General features: G+C 48.2%; 2 protein-coding genes across 17 annotated transcripts in view; one reads left to right on the forward strand and one right to left on the reverse strand.

Annotated features, from left to right (window-relative positions):
- The window catches only part of GSN (gelsolin), a 64,716-nt gene that overhangs the window by 3,771 nt on the left and 41,342 nt on the right, over positions 1–19,603 (forward strand). For 10 of the 16 annotated variants that reach the window (XM_063649903.1, XM_063649901.1, XM_054501284.2 and 7 more), the window contains one exon: positions 9,631–9,723. Coding sequence is in view for 6 of the 16 variants with exons in the window: in XM_063649895.1 (XP_063505965.1) it covers positions 14,273–14,314 (42 nt within the window). In the remaining 10 variants the exon portion in view is untranslated. Of the gene's footprint in view, positions 1–9,630; positions 9,724–14,211; positions 14,315–19,603 lie in introns of all 16 variants that reach the window. The other 6 variants (XM_063649895.1, XM_063649899.1, XM_063649897.1 and 3 more) reach the window with 1 other exon arrangement.
- On the reverse strand, positions 9,720–10,334 carry LOC129043927 (putative uncharacterized protein GSN-AS1). The gene has a single exon (XM_054501287.2). The coding sequence runs from the start codon at positions 10,209–10,211 to the stop codon at positions 9,720–9,722; it is 492 nt and encodes a 163-aa protein (XP_054357262.1). The 5' UTR covers positions 10,212–10,334.

Consider the following 19,603-nt stretch of genomic DNA (forward strand, 5'->3'; position numbering starts at 1 on the left):
CAGGACTGGTCCCCCCTTTTCATCAATCAAACCCATGCTCTGGAAATCTATCTGGCGAAGCCAGGAAAACTGGACACCCTCCTGCTCCTTGGTTATTCCCTGAGAAAATGCCAGCAGAAGCAGAGAAAAGCACGTCCCAGGGGTTATGCATTTTTGGGAGGAAGGGAAAAAAAGAGACCAGTGTTTAGGCAGCCGGGGGATGCTAAGTAAAAATATCTCCTCGCTTTCAACTGAGTGAGCGTGTGTCATATTTCAGCCTGATGTGGTTTGTGAAGTTGGAGACCACAGGCAGGCTAAGTTCCTGCTGCTGGCCAGCTTCCCCTCCCCTCTCTCCCTCCCCTGCCATATGCCTGCTCTCCTCTGCCCTGCCTGGGACCACATCAGCAATTTAAGAATAGGGCAGAGAAAAGCAGTGGGTGTTGTGGGCAAGGGTGGACAGCTGAAGGCCTGGGCTTGGGTCCCGGCTTTGCCAGTGACAAAGTGCTGGGTGACTTGGGCTAATGCATGCCTTTCTCTGGGCCCCATTGTCCATTCTGCACTGTGGAGTGGACAGCATAATGTCACCCTTCCCAGCTCTGATGGCCTCTGAGTTGGAGGGCTTTATGCTCCTCACATGAACTTGGGTCCGGCATGTCTGAGACACAAAGTGAGCCCGCAGTGGTGCAGCTGGTGATTCAGCTACTGTTCTTGAATTTAATCTTTTTAGACTGAATTGATTGCCCCATTTTGCAGATAAGGAAGTTGAGGCCTAGGATTCATTTATGTATCCCATTCCCTGCTCTACAAGCAACAATAATAAGGGCCACCATATGTAACACACTTACTATGTATGTTCACCTTTTGCTTTCACTGTCTTCTTTAATCTTTTAACAGATCTACGAGGGAGAGATATTGACTCCATTTTACAGATGAGGAAACTGAGGCTCAGCTTAGAACAATGAAAGGACTTACGTTCTCTTCTTTGAGTCTCACAATAGTCCTGGGGTTGTCATTATGTGACCTATTTTACCAGTGAGGAAACTCAGGCCTGGAGATGTGAGCTCCCTTGCCCAGGGGTCCCCAGGGGCCACACAAGGCCTGTCAGTTTCCTTCCCAGGCCCTCCTGCTCCTCCCTCCTCCCTTGCTTGCTCTGCCTCATAGGGAGCCTCTTCACCTCTTGCTTTCAGTGCCTGGGTTAAGGGATGAGAACAGTTTTCTTCCTGGGCTATAAAGTATCCCTGAAATTGACTCTTCCCAAAAGTGATCCAGAAAGGCTTTAAGCCATGGAGCCTTGCAGGGAACTCCAGCGAAGGGGTCGCACCAGTGGGAGTGGATTCGTTTATTCTGCTGAGCTGGCTAAGCAAACAGTCCTGTTATTTTCCAACCTCAATAAGAATATCATTGGAGCCAGACTTATTTGCAAAGAATATCATCGGAGCCAGACTTATTTGCCAAGCAAAGTATATGTATTCTACATATGTGAGCCTTCAGGGTGGGGCTTGGCCCTTAATTTCCCTGCTACAGACGCTGTGGCTGGGCTGGGTTTTGGTGGGTACTAAGTAAATACTAGTTAACTTCTTGGGTGTATGTTGATGATGTGGGTGGCATATGTACTTTTTTCTCCCCACCTCCAAGGACCTTTTCCCCCCACCCTTATTATTTCTATTTCACTTGTGATAGAAAATTTAGAAAATAAAGTATATATAAAAAAAGAAGTGTTCATAACTAACCAGAGAAAATCACTGCCAACACCTGGGTGCCCTTCCTTCCTGATATTTTCAGTGCATTTTTTTTACCCCCACACAATTATCCTATATTTATAATTGTCTGTTCTGACTTTCTGTTTTTTCTCAACATTATATCATAAGTATTTTTCTCATGTTATTAAGGATTCTTTTTAAATTTAATTTTTAAAAGTTTAAAAATTTTTAAAAGTTTAAAAGCATACTATACCTAAGTAGATAAATGTTTATTCTAATTTAAATCTTTTATTCCAGTAGTCCAGGGGATTAAAAAATGAAATAATGCTTTTTATTTATTAACAAAAAGGCTGAGACAGGATTTGCCCAAGATCACCCCAAAGAACCAAGACTGGGGCTCCCCAGGGCTGTAGTTTGCATCCATAAATACAGAGAGAATAATGTTTATAATCTCAAGTACAAAAACTTCTGGTGAAAAGGTTGATCAAAGGCTAGCTGTATTTCTCCCCCTTCCAATGGCTTTCTACTGAGTCTCTCTCGCCTACAGGACCCTACTTTGCTCCATAATTAAGCAGCAAAGTATTTCAAGGGCTGTTCAGATTCTAGAAACTCATAGCTGCAGATGAAATAGACAGATAAGTCAGATATCGAATATAGACATTAAAAGATCTGGGCACTAGGCTGTACCCTGTTATTGTCACTGGCTCTTTAGCCCTTAAACAAGGGACTTGCCTCCTACTTTTTTTTGTTACGGTAGAAATAAATGCCCACCCGAGTTTTCGTCACTCACTATTATTCTATCTTTGGTGTGCATATACCATGTTCCCTTAACGATCCTCAATTATGAAACATTTAGGCAGTTTATAAACAATACTGCAATGAACAACCTAGTGCATGATTTTTTTTGTGTGTTCTTCTTTTATTATTTCCTAGAAGTGAGCCCTAGAAATGGAGTTCCTGAGACAAAATGACACATTTTATAGCTTTTTCATGTTAAAAAAAAATTCAGTGACACTTGTTAAAACACGGTAAGGAAGTCTTTATTCAGGACCATCGCCCTGGGTATAGGGACCACTGCAACAGGGTCCTACAGTGAGGGGGAGAGTTTGGGCTCAACTCCTAATACAGCATGGGCGAGTGGGAATTGATAGCTGCAGAGCAGGGTGGGGGTCAGCGGATGGAAAATTACTGAAAGGAAGCTCAGGAATAAGGGGTATTCTTGCTAAACTGACCTAACAAAATTATTGATGAAGACAAACCAGGGTGATTCAAACATCACTGGGGGCATGGTGGAGGATGAGGGACCTGATCAGATATCAAGGATGAGGGGTTCTGGCTAAACAGACTTAGCAGGATTCTTTTGCTAAAACTGGATTTTACAAGGAAGTGCACAGTTGGGCCTAGGAGAAGGTTCAGAAGCCTGGCTAAAGTTTGGCCAAGCAAAGAATCTGTGTCATGCTAAATTTTGCCAAATTTCTGCTCATAAAGTTTACAGTAGTCCTTATTCCTACCAGCCATCCATGAGAATGGCAGCATTCTTTCGGAGCATCTGAAGCTGGTTATAAAAAGCTCAGCTGTCCTGTTATAGAGTACAGTGACCATTTTCCCGAAACGTTACATTTCATTCATTCATTTGGCAAATACACTTGCACAATTCAGCAGCGATAAAGCATGACAAGTTAAGATCCCAGGCCGAAGAAGCGGAGAGAACTTGATTCTCCTTCCGGTTTATGTTTTGCACTTGCCCTAAGACCTTGAGGACATCACCTCACTGAGTTTCATTTTTCTCAGCTATACAGTTAGGGCTTCAATACCCACTTCACAGAATTCTACAAAGTACCTAACACGATGCTTGGCCAGTGCAATCATGTGGATGCTGGGAATTTGTATTATCTCATCTGATTCCAAAGAGCCCTGGGAAGGAGGCAGGTAGGGACAGATCCTTCCCGTTTCACGGACTCAGAAAAGAAACGGCCATATTTCTTGGTGTCCTGAGCTTCACTTCAGGAAGTGGTAGTCCAACGGAACTGTGTCGTTCAGAACGGAGGTAAAATGGGCTTTTGTGGGCTAGCCTGTACCCATCCCCCTCCCACCTCCCCTCCCGCCACAGTACCTGTTTCTCTTGGAAGGCAAGTTCCCAGTTCCAGTGGCAGCGAGAATTCTTTCTATGCTCTTTTAGAAGGTGGGAGATGCCTGCCTAGCCTGTTCAGTGGTCTTAAAAAAAAAGACCATAAAATTCATGGTTGCATAAAATATAGTTTTCATAGATTTAAATTGCATTTTAAATGCACTAAGTCTTCATCTTTGAGCTTTTCAGAAATGTGGGATTTCAGACTCCATCTTTAGGGTTGCCTTATTTAGCAAATAAAAAACAGCATGCCAGTTAAGCATGAGTATGCCCCTTGGAATGTTTGGGGCATAATTATACCAAGACATCTTATTGTCTTTCTGACATTTAGATTTAACTGGGCATCTCATGTTTTATCTGGCAACCCTACCCACCTTGGGCCTACTGAATCCAAATCTGGATTTTCACAGGATCCCCATGGAATTCGTGTGCGAATTCAAGTGTGAGAAGCATTGCACTGGGAGCCTCGCCATCAAAGCCCAGAATGAATCCTTTTTGTAACGAATCTGTTGGTAAAATAGAATGCACTGTTTATAAAGAGCCTGATTATTCCCAAATCAGCCATTTGCACACATCTGTGTGTTCATATGTTAGGTTTTCTGAATACAGCGTACCCTTGCACTGTTGTCAGCTGAAGGGAAGAATTCTTTGCTTTGGTAAGAAGCCCTAGCCCCTCTCAAGGACCTATTTTCCTCATCTGTAAAATGGGCTACATCCTTAGCATCCGTGCCAGCCTGTGATGACCAGCTGAGGTGGCCCCAAGGGGATGCATGGCTACAGCCCACGCCAGGTCCCTCCTCAGCCTCCTCACAAAGGACCAAAGGACTTGGCTCTGTGATCCCATCCCCCAGAGACACTGGTGTGACTGTGGTGACCCTTGGCATAGGGCACCCCCCCGACTGCCTCCTCATCTCAAAACTTTCCAGACTGTGACTTTTATAGCAGGGCTTTAGGAATCACCTGGCTCTACCCTGTCACTTCATGGCTACAGATACTTGTGCCCTGAGAGAGCAAGTGAATTTCCCAAAGCCAACAGCAAGCCCTCTGATTGCTGCTCTACCAAACCAAAATGATTTCAGTTCTCATGAAACCTAAGGCCTGACTAAGGAAGATTAAGAAACCTGGTGGTGGTTGGGACCTGTAGTGGGGTGGAGGGAGGGGGGAAGGATAGCATTAGGAGATATACCTAATGTAAATGACGAGTTAATGGGTGCAGCACACCAACATGGCACATGTATACATAGGTAACAAACCTGCAGGTTGTGCACATGTATCCTAGAACTTAAAGTATAATAAAAAAAAAAGAAAGAAAGAAAGCTGGTGGTGATCATACCCCTAGTTTGTCTTGGTTGTGTGGTCTTGGGTAAGTCATTTCTCTCTCTAACCTATTCCCTGCCCCCGTCCCTCCATAATATGGGGAATAGCACCTTTTCCTGTTCCCCCTAGGTCTACTTTCTACCTGGTTAAGGTTTTATTTTAAGATCCAGTGGTAGATCTTTGTCTGTCAATTGGTCCTAGAGTGGAATGCTTTATGAAGTCACTGGTAAGTGTGTTAGGTCAGAGACTTAATACCATGACATCATGAAAGATGGCTTTAGACCCTTTCTCTCCTCATTGCTAACAAAGATTTTGTGAACTGTGTTTCAGCTGGACAAAAAAGATGTTCTAGAGCATTCTAAGATAGCCTGGGGCTTTTGTTAAAATGCGGACTCTGGTTCCGCAAGTCTAGGGTGGGGCCTGAGGCTCTGCATTTCTAGTGATGCTGATGTAGTTGGTCCAGAGATCACACTTTCAGTTGTAAGATTTGAAATCAATCTGTTATTAATGTAGAATCAATACTTATGAGATAAGGGACTTAAGAGGCAAGTCCCTTGTTCAGGGCTAAAGAGCCAGTGACAGTAACAGGGTCTAGCCTGGAGCCCAGATCTTTTAATGTCTTGTCTTCGATTTCTGACTTATCTGTCTATTTTATCTGCAGCTATGAGTTTCTAGAATCTGAACAGCCCTTGAAATACTTTGCTGCTTAATTATGGAGCAAAGTAGGGTCCGTCTTTAAGAGAGAGAGACTCAGTAGAAAGCCATTGGAAGGGGGAGAAATACAGCTAGCATTTGATCAACACTTTCACCAGAAGTTTTTATACTTGAGATTATAAACATTATTCTTTCTGTATTTATGGATGCAAAATACAGCCCCGGGGAGGCCCCAGTCTGTTTTTGTATGCCTCTGAGCTAAGAATGGTTTTATAGTTTTAAAGTGTGGTTAAAAAACAACAATAACAAACAAACAAGGAAGAATATGCAACAGAGAGGGTGTGTAGCCTTTGGAGCCTAAAATATTTACGGTCTGGCCTTTTACAGAAAAAGTTTGCTGACCCATGATCTAGAGTACCCAAAGATTTGCATGTTCTTTTTTTTTTCTAGTCAGCAAGAGGCCCAGCCTTACAGCTTTGAAATATAGTGAGGTCAAGATGTAGGGGAGGCAGCCTGCGTTGGTGGGAACTGCCCAGACATCTTAGCTGTGTGACCCTGAGCACATTACTTCACCTCTCTTGTGAAGCTTGTGTCCTAGCTTTGCAAAATGAAGACAAAGATTGCTGCCTGGTAGAGTTATTACAACGATGAGACATGATGCCTGTAGAGTTTAACGCTTGGAAGGTGCACAGAAAATGATAACTATTGTTATTAGGGGTGGCCATTTGAACCCTTATGGCATTAATGGACAGATATTATGTTACTCCCATTAGGTCTGAAGGCCCTCCCAATGAACTGGGAGCAGTCTTTTAGGAGAGAAAAATACTCTGCTCCAGCCTCCCCCCATCCCGTCCCCAGAGCAGAAAGCTCCTTTTTAGCCAGCTAGACAGACAGGGTTCCGTGGTGGCTTGCACACTTTCATCGGGCAAGCTCTCTCCCCAAAGACTGGCCTTTCCACAGCTGAGACTATTAGAAGGCGTCTTCTGTTCCTATGTCCTAAGATGTGATTCAGCAAACAGGCACGTAGTGAGAGCCCCAGGCTGGGATTGTGAGTGCTGGAATGAAACCCTTCTCTTTATGGCTCCAAGTGTGTGGGCGGTGGACTAGAGTCAGTGGTTTTGCCGACCTGTTTTTAAGCTGCTACAGCCTTAAGGTCCAAAATGGAAAGTAGACCAACTTGGAGTCAGCTGGGGCTAATTCTAAACCTGGCTGAGTTTGAAAACTCGGAGGCTCCTGGGGTGTGTCTGAATCTCAGGGAGAGTGTAATGCTTTTCTTGCCCATAGATGGCAGCATCTGCACTCTTAGCCGGTTCTGCGAATGTGTGTGTGCACATGCACGTATGTGTTACACACGTGTGCACGCATGGGAGTCATAGTTTCTTACTCTGGTAAATCTTGAGCTGCGGTGGTCCCAGCCCTAGGCCAGGCTCTGGGATACACGGGAGCAATTGGGGAGGCTGACTTGCAAATAGACTATTACAGTAGAGTGTGACCGGGCAGACTAGGGGGTGTGGAGGTCTGTACGGAGACTACATGGAGGACTCAGGAACAGAGTGCCGTTGCATCTGGCTGGAGCCCGGTGGGGTATAGTGGAAGACAGGAAGCCATGAGGGCCAAGGCTCAAGGAGTTGAAGGAGACAGGTCATGAAGAATGTGGAGAGGTTTGTTAAGGATCTTGGACTTTATCTGGGGCAATAGTGGAGCCATGGTAGAGTCTGGGCAGGGGAGTGGCATGGTCTGGGCTTGCTCTGAGGAGGATGCATTGTAGGAGGGAGAGGATGCAGGAGGATCAGTTAGGAAGGTTCTGCAGTCATGCAGGCGAGAGGTGATGGGGCTATGGACCCAGATGTTGGCATTGGGGTGGGGAGAAGGGGGGACACTCTGGAGGCAGTCAGGGGTTGAACTAGCAAGACATGGTGGTACATTGGAGGGGAGAGTGACAGAGCAAAAGGGGTGAGGTGGTGTGTCGAGGAGGGTCAGGGCCTGGTGTCTGGACTGGTCCACTGGGTGGATGGTGGATGGTGGATGGTAGTGCTGTTTGCGAAGATGAGGTGCAGTGGGGGAGGAGCACGTTGCACTTGGGAACAAATGCAGCACCACCATGTGCATCTGAGGATGAGAGTGCAATTTGGGGTGTGTAGAAAGAAGGGGGGCTGGATTCGAAAGGCTCATCCTCACACAGAGTTGACAGAGTGCGGGAGGTCATTAGTCATTTGCAGAAACAACAAAACCCAACTCTGCTTTGGTCTGTCCCTTGGAACCAGGAAGTTTCTGCCATAGTCTTTGAGAAAGACCCACAGAAGTGGGCACCAGGTCCTGCAGCCCAGATAAGTGTCTGGCCTCTGACCTCTCTGGTTTTGGGTACCGTGACTCCACTTCCGTGGCTGCGTCCCGTATCAGTCACAATGCACAAGTCATCAGGACTGTCTGAACCATTTACTGTCAGCCTGAGAACAGGGCTTGTTTGTGTCTTAATCCCAGGAGCCTGCACGGCCCTGCCATCTTCGGAATCTTGGACTCTCCCCTCGGCTTGGGGAAGCTGGTTTAGGCAGAGAAATTTTCCAGTGTGGGCAGGAGCCAGTTTGCTCAGCTTCCCTCTGAGTGTAGATGACTGGAATTCTTAGTGGCGAAGAAGGGTGAAGATCCAAGTTGTCCCTGAGAGGCGGGATGACTAAGCTGATACTCCATGATGAGCTGATGTGGGATGGTCCTTCATCCACTCATCTAGCATATGTCCACTGGCACTGCTATTTGCAGGGCACATGCCATGCTGAAGCTTCAGAGGTGAAGCAGACAGAATCCTTGCCTCCAAGGAGCTTACAGCCTAGAGGGAGAGACAGTCCTATCACCAGACACTGATAATGCAGTCTTGCTCAGCAGTAGTGCATTAGAACAATAATAGACTGATGCTGAGGCACAGAGCTGCGAATATGACATATCAACAGGGTGGGTCCCCAAACCGCACATGTGCAGGATGAGAAAGATACAATTTGCAGGCAAAAGACTTAGAAATTTAATTAATAATCAGGGTAATAATTAGAGTAAACATATGCCTTGTGCAAAACCCTGAACATGTTTTATCTCATGGTAGGTTCTAATATTATCCCTCTTTGAACAGAAAAGGCAACTGAGACTCCGAGAAGTGATGTAGCTTGCTCAAGTTACACAGTTAAGTGAGGGCCCAGTTTATATAACTTCAGAGTACTAAAGTATAGCTCTGAAGTTGACTGTAAACTGAATTCAGCCATGCAATAGGGCTGCCTTAAATGCAAATGGGATTTTAGGCTCAATTAATAGAAGCATGATATCTCTAATGAAGGAGGTGAGAGTCCTGCTCGCCCTGCCCTGGGTAGAGCTTGACTGATTGTCTAATTCTGGGTCTTGTGCTGTCAGTAGGGACAGGGTTCATCTGGAGCAGATCAGGGAACAGGGTGAGTGAACTGGAAACCCTGGTCTCAGGAAGAGGTGGAGGAAAGGGGGTGCACAATTTGTAGAAGACTTGAGGGGCCCAGGATCACTGTCTTCAAATCTCCAAACAGCCATCAGGAAAGCGGGGGACAGACCTGTTCTGGCTGACCCAGGAGGAGGCAGAGCTAGTACCAGCAGGTACAAGGCATAAGAAGAGAGAGATTTTAGTGCATCCTTAGGACAATTCCTTTACCCAGCCAAACCCTCCAGCAGCAGGTCTTGCAGCGTTGGCAGGTAGTGAGTGCCCTGTTGCTGGATGTGTGCAAGTACTGATTGTGTAACCCCTGGTGGAGGGGAGGAAAGGAGTTGAAACATCAAATGGGGATTTGACCAGATGACCTTGAACTCCCCCTGAGGCTGACATTCTGTGCCCTTTGTTTACAGGTGGTGCTCATAGCTCTCTTTGTCCAGTGCTTCGGCCTTGGTCCCAGCGCCTTCCCACGGAGCAGCACTCTTCGCCCCGCACAGCCTTGTTAGGTAGGTAGAGCAATGCAGACACCTATCCTCCTCTTAAACCCCACCCTGGCTGCCCAGGGAAGCCTGGAGGGGACTTCAGTGGTGGAAACAGCCGCTGTAGCCACAGTGGATTCAGTGGGAGTCCCTGAGGTCTTCCTAATAAGGCTCAGAGTGCGTCTCTGCTCCTTTCTTGTCCTTGAGAGGGAGGTCAGGCGAGAGTGATCTTGTGGGGAGGAGGCCGGGAGTGGGCTCGGTGCCTGGATGCCTGGCCCCCACCCTGGCCGTGCTGCTTGCTTGCTGTGTGACTTTAGGAGAGTTGCTTTCCCTCTCAAGGCCTTGGTGGCTCTTCTGTAGAAGAGTAGAGTCCCCATAAAGAGGAGGTACAGGAATTCTTCCCGGAGGCTTTGGAGAGGTGAGAAAAATGGGGGTCCATTTGCCAAGTCTCCAGACTTGTTGACCAGAGGAGGAGCACCTGAGGTGTGTGAGTCATGGGGAAGCGGATGAGTCATGCCCGCTGGGGCCAGCTGGCAGGGTGGGGCCCACCTGACTATCAGATTCACAGGTGACCTGCTGAAGTAGGCAGAGAGGTGGGGGGAGGAGTGCAGAGTCCTGGGCTGGAAGCCAGGAGACTGGCTCACCTCCCAGCTTCAGCCTCGGTTTCTCCACCTGTAGGATGGGTGCCTTGGTCTCCCCCTACCCACCTAGCAAAGCTGCTGTGTGGACCCAATGAGCTTGTAGATGCCAAAGGGCTTTGTGACCAGTAAGACAGGAAGGATCACTACTAGGGAGAATTGCCCGGCTTCCAACACCCAAACAGAAGTGAGTTTCTAATGAGCAATTGTGCAAGAACCCAGGAAAACACCCCTCCAGCCCACGCCATCCCTTTTCTGCCAAAAGGAGAAGGGGATGAATGAATACAGGACTTTTGCGTCTGCTGTGGCCCAGCTGGCTTCCAGATGGTGACATGAGCCGCCCACAGCTGGAGCTGTTCCTCTTTCCCAAAGCTCAGGTGAAAGGGCTTTTTGATGGTCCCCAGGATGTTGTGCCCCAAAAGCCAGGGATTCCCAAAAGGCCTGCCGGGCCCAGAAAGGTGACTCGCCCCATCAGCCGCTACCCAAAGGTTCTACTGACAAAGAGGTGGCCCTAGTGCTGCCCTAATAGGCGGACTTGAGGGCCAGGTCTTGGCTCTGATGCGTCTGCCTTTGAGACTGAGCCCTGATAACTCCAAAAGCCAAGTTGCCTCAAAGTGATCTGTCAACAAAAAGAATGTTATGCTCTGTTGATGCTTTTGGTAACTATGATACAGGGGCCCTGTCTTCTGCAGACCCTGCAGGGCCAGGCTGGCATAGGCCCAGCTGAGCACCCATCGCCTGAGAGCTTTGCTTATTCACCACCCTTTATTCCTCTGCCCCCTGCAATGTACCAGCCCTGTGCTCACCTCCACGGAACCTTGGTTCAATCAGGGAGGCCCCAGTGACCTCCTCGTTGTCCAGTCCAGTGTTCTTTCCTCAGGACTCCGTGTTCCAGTCTCTAGTGCAGTTCTAGAAACTCCCTCCTTTTGCTTCTGAGAGGCTGCACTGTCTGATTTATTTCCTCCTCTCTTTTTAGTTAGGGCCCTGTTTTTCCTCCTGACTTTTTGAGTTAGGGCCCTGGTTTTTTTCAGTTAGGGCCCTGTTTTTCCTCCTGTCTTTTTTAGTTAGGGCCCTGTTTTCCTCTTTCTTTCCTTCTTTCTTTTTTTCTTTTCTTTTCTTTCTTTTTCTTTTTTTAGACGGAGTCTTGCTGTGGTGCCCAGGCTGGAGTGCAGTGGCACGATCTCAGCTCACTGCAACCTCCTCCTCCCAGGTACAAGTGATTCTCCTGCCTCGGCCTCTTGAGTAGCTGGGACTACAGGCATGTGCCACCATCCGGCTAATGTTTGTGTTTTTAGTAGAGACAGGATTTTACCATGTTGGCCAGGCTGGTCTCAAACTCCTGACCTCAAGTGATCTGCCTGCCTTGGCCTCCCAAAGTGCTGGGATTATAGGTGTGAGCCATGACGCCCGGCCCAGGGCCCTGTTTTTTCTGCCTCAGTGTTCCCTAGGATTCTGCCCACCTTCTTGTCTTGATTTATGTATATAGATTCATTCATTCATTCATATATTCATTCATTTGAGAGATATTTAGGCTCTGAGCTGGGTGTTGGAGAATCAGCAAAAAATAAGACTTTCCCATTCTTCATAGGTCTTCCGGTAGATCATTATTTACACTGAAGATTAATTCTTGCTGTGAAGGAAACGATCAGGTTATGGGAGTGTGTGGGATTGGGTGGGAGTGGTGAGGTCTTATCTGGACAGATCAGGGAAGCCTCCCCTAAAAAGTGAGACCTGAAGAGGGAGAGGGAGGTGGCTGAGTGAGCAGGGAATGGAGGAGCCCCCTAGGCAGAGAGGCGGCCTGGGTAAGGCTTTAGTGTGGGGGAGTCCTTGAGGAACTGAAAGAAGTGAGGGAGGCTGGCCAGGGAGGGGGTGTGGCAAGAGGAAGGCCTGGGGGCCAGGCAGCACCTAGGTTATGTGGGCCCTTGAGTTTGGATTTTATGCTAGACCTCTGGGAACCATTGGAAGTTTTAAAGCAGGAGGGTGACTTGCCCAGATTTCGTTATCAGAACCCTTGAAAGAGACAGACACAAGGACCATCCTGATAAGCCATGAGGGTGCAATTTTTGGTTCTTCCACAGCAGGGTGTCCTGATGCTGTGCCTCGGTACAGGGCTTGTCATTGGGCAGTCCTGGGAAACGTGCACTTTCCCAGGATTCTCTCGGCTCTTTGCAATTTTTAGTTTACCCAGCCAGCGCTTGCTAAGCTGCTGCAGTGGAGAGGGAGGTGAAGCAGACACCACCCGGCCCTCGGAGATCCACTCTAATCCAAGACGGAGACAGTGGAAGTTAACGCCCAGAGTGCTCTGTGATAAGTGCCAAGGGGCTCAGGGAGCCAAAGAGTGCTTTTCCTACTTGAGAGTCAAACAAGGCTGAGAAGGGGGAGTTGGGCATTCCAGGCAAGAAGGCCCCGTAGGTGGAGGCTTGGCCGCTGGAGGAGCCCGCTGTGCCTGGCGGCTAGTGAGCAGGAGTGTGAGGGTTGAGGTGGGGAGCTGGTCAGAGAGGTTTTGAATGCTGGGTTTCTATCCTCTGGGTACCAGGGAGCCATGGACAGGTCCTCAGCTGAGGAGTGACTTGATCCATGGGATTTCAGAACAATCAGTCCATGGCAGGCAGAGCAGAGGGTGGATCAGAGGACGGCAGCGCTGGGAGCTGGTTGGAGAGAATGAGTACCATTGCTGAAGCCTTGTCACTCCCCCCACCGCACACACACAGCAACATCCTCAATGCCCCTTTCTGTTCCATACCTCTGTTTGGTTATCCCCGCATTGGCCAGCCAGCCTGAGCTGTTCAAAGCCCTTTCACAGCAGCACTGGGGTGTGTTAAACCCTGGGCTCCAGAGGCAAACAGGTCTGGGCCTGAAACATCACTGTAGCCTTGACTTGCTCTGTGCCCTTGGACAAGTTCCTTACTCTTCTCAGCCTCAGTTTCCACATCTGTGAAATGGGCATGATAAGAGAGTTGGTAATGATTAAACAATGGGGAAATCGAGTCCTTAGCTCATGTCTGGTGTATAACGATGGCTGTGTTAGCTTTGTGTCCTTGTGGATTGTAATGGCCCAGTCGATGTTGTAATCTGCCCCTCGGGGAGTTCTTGTCTTTGCACACAAATCTGAATTCTCAACTAGAAACAAGATGTCCCCAGCAGCCCCAAAGGAAGCCTCTAGTGGGACACTGAGAGGGTTGGACATGCTGTTACCCACTGGGACCCAGCACAGGGCTGGGCACACAGAAGCCTGGACTGGGTTTTATTTGTCCCTTTATCCCCAGCACTCAGCACAAGGCTGGTATAGCATGGCCAGCTGGCTGGGTTCTCAAAAATACTAAACAAAAAAATGAAATTAAAAAAAAATTATTGATCTTGGACATCATCCCCCAGCACCTTTATTTTATAGCTGAGGAATCTGGGGCCCAGAGAGGAACAGTGGCTCATCCAAGGCCACTCAGCTCCTCAGTGGCAGGCCCTGGACCTGTTCATTTCTCCCTGCTCACATGTTTATTACAATTCTAATTTTTGAAATCCTGGTAAGTTAAAAATGGCATCATGTCCCACCTCCTTAGTTTACCTTTGGGGAAACTGGGGCCCAGAGAGTGGTAGTGACTCCTTCAGGTCCTCAGAGAGGGAGAAGCAGGAGAAGGGCCTCCTCTCCACAAAGCATACCCCCACTAATCAGCAGTAGGCAGGCAGGTTCTTCCCCCCAAAATTGACTGCCTCGTGCTTAAGGAAGCAAAGCGGAATGTGAACAATAGTTTCCTGAGGAAGTGTTGGGTTTTAATTGTGTTGAGGAGAAGAACCATTTCCGGAACTGTGTGTGCCTGTGATGCCTGTGGAGTTGGCTTGGCACAGCTATTTCCAGACTAATCCTGAGTCCTATTTATAGGCTGAGATGATTAGGTTGGCCTGTGTCAGGAGAGGCCCACATAGCTCCCCCCAGCCTCGCGATGGCCGAGGAAGAAGCCCTCGGGGGCAATTCTGACCCATGGGTGAGTAGTACGGGTTCTGGGGTGGTCCCCGAAGCCAGCTCAGAGGAGGGACGCCAGGGAGACCCGAGGGAAAGTCCCGCTCCTGACTCCTAGTTCAACCACCAGCCAGGCCCTCTGCAGAGATGAAACCAGTCCCGATCCTATTCTCTCCCTGCTTAAAAATCCTCAGTGCATCGGATCAGGCCAGGACTCTGTAGCAGTCAGACCCCTTCTCCCTGAGGTATCCACTGTCTCAACCCCAGCCATGCCTCTTCAAACTGTTTACGCTTCCTTGTGCGGGCCACACCCCCGAGCCTTTGCTTCTGTTGTTCCCACCTCCCCAAAGGGGAAACTCCATTTTCCTCCAAGGTTCTGCCCCAATGCCCCTCCTCCGTGGCTCTGTTGGGCCGTGGGTGCTCCCTCCTTTGTGCTCCCAGGGCCCACAACTGCTTGAATGACTATTGGTGTTCCTGTTTGTATGCCCACTGGGCCGGGAAGTCCCAAGGCAGGGCCTGACACAGAGAAAGAAAGGAGACAATTTGTGATTGAACAGCCACTATGACCATCATTCTCCTTACCTGTCTGATGAGAGCTGATCTTCAAGCCACTGTGTACAGTAGGTATTTTTTAAAGGTGTGTAGAAGTGAGAGTCAGACTTCGGACTTCAGAGTCAGACAGCCCTGGATTTCTAATGGTGTAACCTTGGGCTGAACTGCTCTGAGCCTTTGTTCCTCCATCTATAAAAGGAGACAATGCCAGCCATGGGTTTTGGGAAGGATTCAACAAGACAATGCTTATAAAGTACTTATCATGTGGCCTCATCACAATGGGCTTCTATGAGCATAGGAGGTGTTATTTGCAGGTGGGGACATTCATTCTGGGGACATCCCTGTCTAGGGCCCCACACAAAGGAGTGGCTGAGACTCCAAGTCTTGGAGCCTCCGACTCCACCCTGTGTTCTCCCTCCCCTCCCTCTCTTGGCCCCCTGGGCCTATTCTGTTCCCCAGATCAGGGAAAGCTTTGTTTGGCGATTGTTTTTCCTAAGAAGTTTCCTCTGTGGGGCCTCTGGGTGACTCAGAGCCCTGAGTCACCCGGAGGCTGAGGACAGGGGGAGGAGTGGGAGGGAGGCGGAGGGAATGGAGAGACGAGAAGAGGAAAAGGCTCTAATTCTAGCTCTGGCTCTCCCACTGTTCGATCAACTGGGTCTGACCAGGCCCCCCTCTCCTGCCTAGCCTCAGTTTCCCCAAATGTGAAAGGAAGATGTGGGCCCAGTCCTGGCTGAGCCTCAGAATCACAGGTTCCCGGGCCCCACCCTAGACCTACAGACTCAGAGGCTAGGGGTGGGGCCTGGGAATCTATTGTTTCCTGAGCTCCCTGGGTGATCCTGCTGCACACCTGGTCCACAGAGGTGTTAGGGAACCGCTGGGTTCAAACCTGCTCCCAGCTGGGCCTCAGAGCAGCTCGGCCTCTGGTTGAACTTCACTGACCCACAGGGAGCGCCCTTCGCTTGCAGAATGCTTTGGCAGAATAGTGCACAGGAAGCACGTGGGCTTTTTTTTTTTTTTTTTTAGAAACAGCTTTATTGAAATATAATTTACATGATTTATTGGGGTAAATTTACATATAATTTACATACACATAATTCACTCAATTCAATAATGTTTAGTACCTTTACAGAGTTATGCAACCATCATCACAATCCAGTTGGGAAGATTTTCATCATCCCCAAAAGGATCCCTCATGCTTGCTTACGTTCGTCTCTACGCACACCCCATAGCTGACCACGCATCTGCTGTCTCTTTGTTGTTTTATTGTTGTTGTTTGTTTCGTCCCCCAGGCTGGAGTGCAGTGGTGTGATCTCTGCTCACTGCAGCCTCAAATTCCTGGGCTCAAGCGATCCTCCCACCTCAGCCTCCTGAGTGCCTGGGACCACAGGCACACGCCATCACGCCTGGCTAATTTTTGTATTTTTTGTAGAGATGGGGACTTGTGGTGATGCCCAGGCTGATCTTGAACTCCTGAATTCAATGGATTCCTCCTGCCTCAGCCTTCCAAAGTGCTGGGATTATAGGCGTGAGCCACCTCGCCTGGCCTGCTTTCTGTCTCCCCGAAGATCCAGAGCTGTGTTCATTCCAGCTGCAAATTATTGCCCTTCCATTACTCCTCTGTATGAGAGGGAATAATCCTACCCTCCCTGTAGGGGGTTGTTTGAATTTCACTAATGTGCACAGTGTCTGATGCACCCGAGGAGCTGGGCACATGGGAGGCTGGTACGCAGGGCACAGGACATAACACAGATGCCCAGGCACGGTTGGCACAGGCCTAGCAAACATTTTAAAGCACTCATTCTGTGCCAGCTTCTTAGATTAAGCATCCTACATGCATTACCTACTTTAATCCTCGGTGAATGTGAGGATCAGTTCCATTTTATAACTGAAGAAACAGGCACTGAGACGGGAAGTCACTTTTACAGACTCACATAGATGATAGTTGATAGGGCTGGGAGTCCATCCCAGAGCCTGTCCTCCCTAAACATCATCCTGTCCCCTTCCTGATGTGAATCACCAAGCAAGGGACAATACAATTCATAGATCCAGGACAAGGTTTATGGCACATACTTCTAAGGGGTGGGACCTGGTATGATGAACACGGCATTCAAGAGATAGTACATGGTATAGAGTCTGTCATGAAACAGACATGACATGGTGCATGAAGCATGACCCAGGGGTAAGAGGCATGGGATGCCGCAAAAGGGAGACACACAGGACAAAGCAAGAGGAACGCAGGGCCTGGTACGTGGCACAGTCACAGGGTATGTGACACTGGGCATGACACACTCTATGATGCAGAGACATGGTACTTAGGGTTTGAGACTTGAGCTATGGCAACTGGGCAGGCTCTTGGCCACAGTGGGACCCTTTGTCATCAGGGATCCTCCATTATGTTGGTGCCTGTGGCCCCAGCAAGCAACGGCAGGAACCAAGTTTCTCCTCCTCACAAAGGCCTGTTTTTTTTTTTACTTTTTTTCTTTTTTTCTCCCTCCTCCTCCCTGTCTCTTTGGATGCCAAAGAGTGGGAGTGTCCCAGCGGAGTGGTGGCCAGAGTAACCCCCTGCCATCCCACCAGCTCAGACAAGGGTCAAGGCTTGGGGCCAAACCCACGGCTCAGGAAGGGTTTGCCAGGCCCCCAGATCCCCTCTCTCTGAGATAGCTGTGAGCACCAATGTTGGCTGGGGCAAAAGCCAGGTAATTTTCCTCTAAGCTGTCCTCCCTCCGCTCCCCTCCCTGCCTGCTGGTGCTGGCTGTGAGCACGTCTGCATTCCGGAGCTTAGGAGAGAGAGAACCTGCTGCTGTTAAGGTTGAGGAAGTAGATTGCTAACAGCTGCTGTAGGAGGGGGTGGATGTGCGGAAGAGGAGGCCGTGAATTGCAGGCTAACATTTCTTGAGCCTCTTGGCACCTGGCACTCACTACCTCATCTTGTCCCATTTGCACAAAGCCCCAGTAGCCCGGTGAGGAGACAGGCCCAGAGAGGCAAAGAACTTGCCTGAGGTCACACAGGGAGGCAGAGCCAAGGCTAGACCGTCTCCCGGAGGCAGGCAGGGGAGGTTGTATAGAGGCGATGGCGCAGGGGATGTTGTTGGGGGGTTAGTGGGCAATGAGACTGCAAGGGCTTGTGGGCCCCAGATCACAGAGGACCGAACTCAGGAGTCCTGACTTCTTTCTGTCTGCACCGAGGTCCATGGAAGGGATGAGGCAATCTGTATGAGTGACAGGCCCAGTGCAGGGAGAGTTTAAGGGAGTGAGGGAGCTGATATTATGATCCCAGGGAAAAGATGGGGACACCAAACCAGGACAGTGGCTGGAGTGTGGGGGTGAGAAGTGGGTATAAAGTGGGGAGGAGGTGAGCTTGGTCTCTGCTCTGGTCTCAGCCTTTATGTACTGTCTTGGTGGGATGACTGTGATTGGGTCCTGCCTCCAAGGGTATCCCAGAGGGTTCTAGAAGCTCCCACATGGACAGGCACTTGGAGGATAGTGCTGGTGACTGGGCAGGTGCCTGGATGGAGGTGAGGCCTAAAGCACACCCGGGGACAGAAGGCAGCACCCACACAGGAGCCCAACTTCGTGCCAGGGACTGTATTTTAGGTGCTGGATCTTGTTTAAATCTTCCAGCTGGCTATGATTATCCTCTAAGCTGGGGAAGGAAGAAAAGCATTCCAGTACTATACCTCTGTTTGGGTTAAAGGAGGGGAAAGTATTTTAAATAAAACCTATTAGAGTTAAAAGGATGAGTAGCAATAAAAATATCTTTGAATCTCTGATGGTTCTATTGTAGTCAAAAGTTTTAGATAAATTGTGAAGAATCTCTAATCATGCTATGTGGAGTTTTTCTCTTTTAAAAAATACAAGTTGTTGTATATACTTAAGGTATATAACGTGATGTTATAGAATACATTTAGATAGTAAAAAGGTTACTATAGTGAAGCAAATGAACATATTCATCATCTCAGTTGGCACAAAAGTAATTGCGATTTCTGCCATTACTTTCAATGATGAAAAACACAATTACTTTTGCACCAAACTAATCAAATCTCATTTAGCATGAATCCCAAAATACAGTACAGCTTATTCCCTGCAGTCCTCATGTTGCACATTAGTGCTCTTTTTTATTTTTAAATTTTTATTTTTGTTATTTTTAATATATAGAGAGACAGGGTCTCACTATGTTGCCCTGGTTGGTCTTGAACTCTGGGGCTCAAGCGATCCTCCCTCCTCAGCCTCCCAAAGTGCTGGGATTACAGGCACGAGCTCTCTAGACTTGTTCATTCCACGTATCTGCTACCTTGCGCCCTCCATATCCTCATTCGTGGATTCAACCAACCACAGATCAGAAATACTAAGAAAAAAATAAATAAAAAAACAGTAAAAATAATACACATTTTAAAAACAGTACAGTGTAACAACTGTTTACATAGTTTATTGTTACATAGAAATTTACATTTACATTTTTATGTAACAACTACAGTATAACAACTATGTAAATAGCATTTACATTGTATTAGGTTTTATAAGTTATCTAGAGAGATTTAAAGTATAATACATGAGAGGATATATGTAGGTTGTATGCAAATACTGTACTATGCCATTTTATATATTGGCGTACTGCATTTGCAGATTTTGGTATCTGAGGGAGGTCCTGGAACCAACTGATCCCCCGTGGATAGGGAGGGACAACTATTCTCTGATATGTCTCCCCACTGGACTTTTTTTTTTTTTTTTGAGTTGGAGTCTTGCTCTGTCGCCCAGCCTGGAG

The sequence above is a fragment of the Pongo pygmaeus genome, chromosome 13 (genome assembly GCF_028885625.2).
Source record: "Pongo pygmaeus isolate AG05252 chromosome 13, NHGRI_mPonPyg2-v2.0_pri, whole genome shotgun sequence".
In the NCBI taxonomy this organism is placed as follows: Eukaryota; Metazoa; Chordata; class Mammalia; order Primates; family Hominidae; genus Pongo; species Pongo pygmaeus.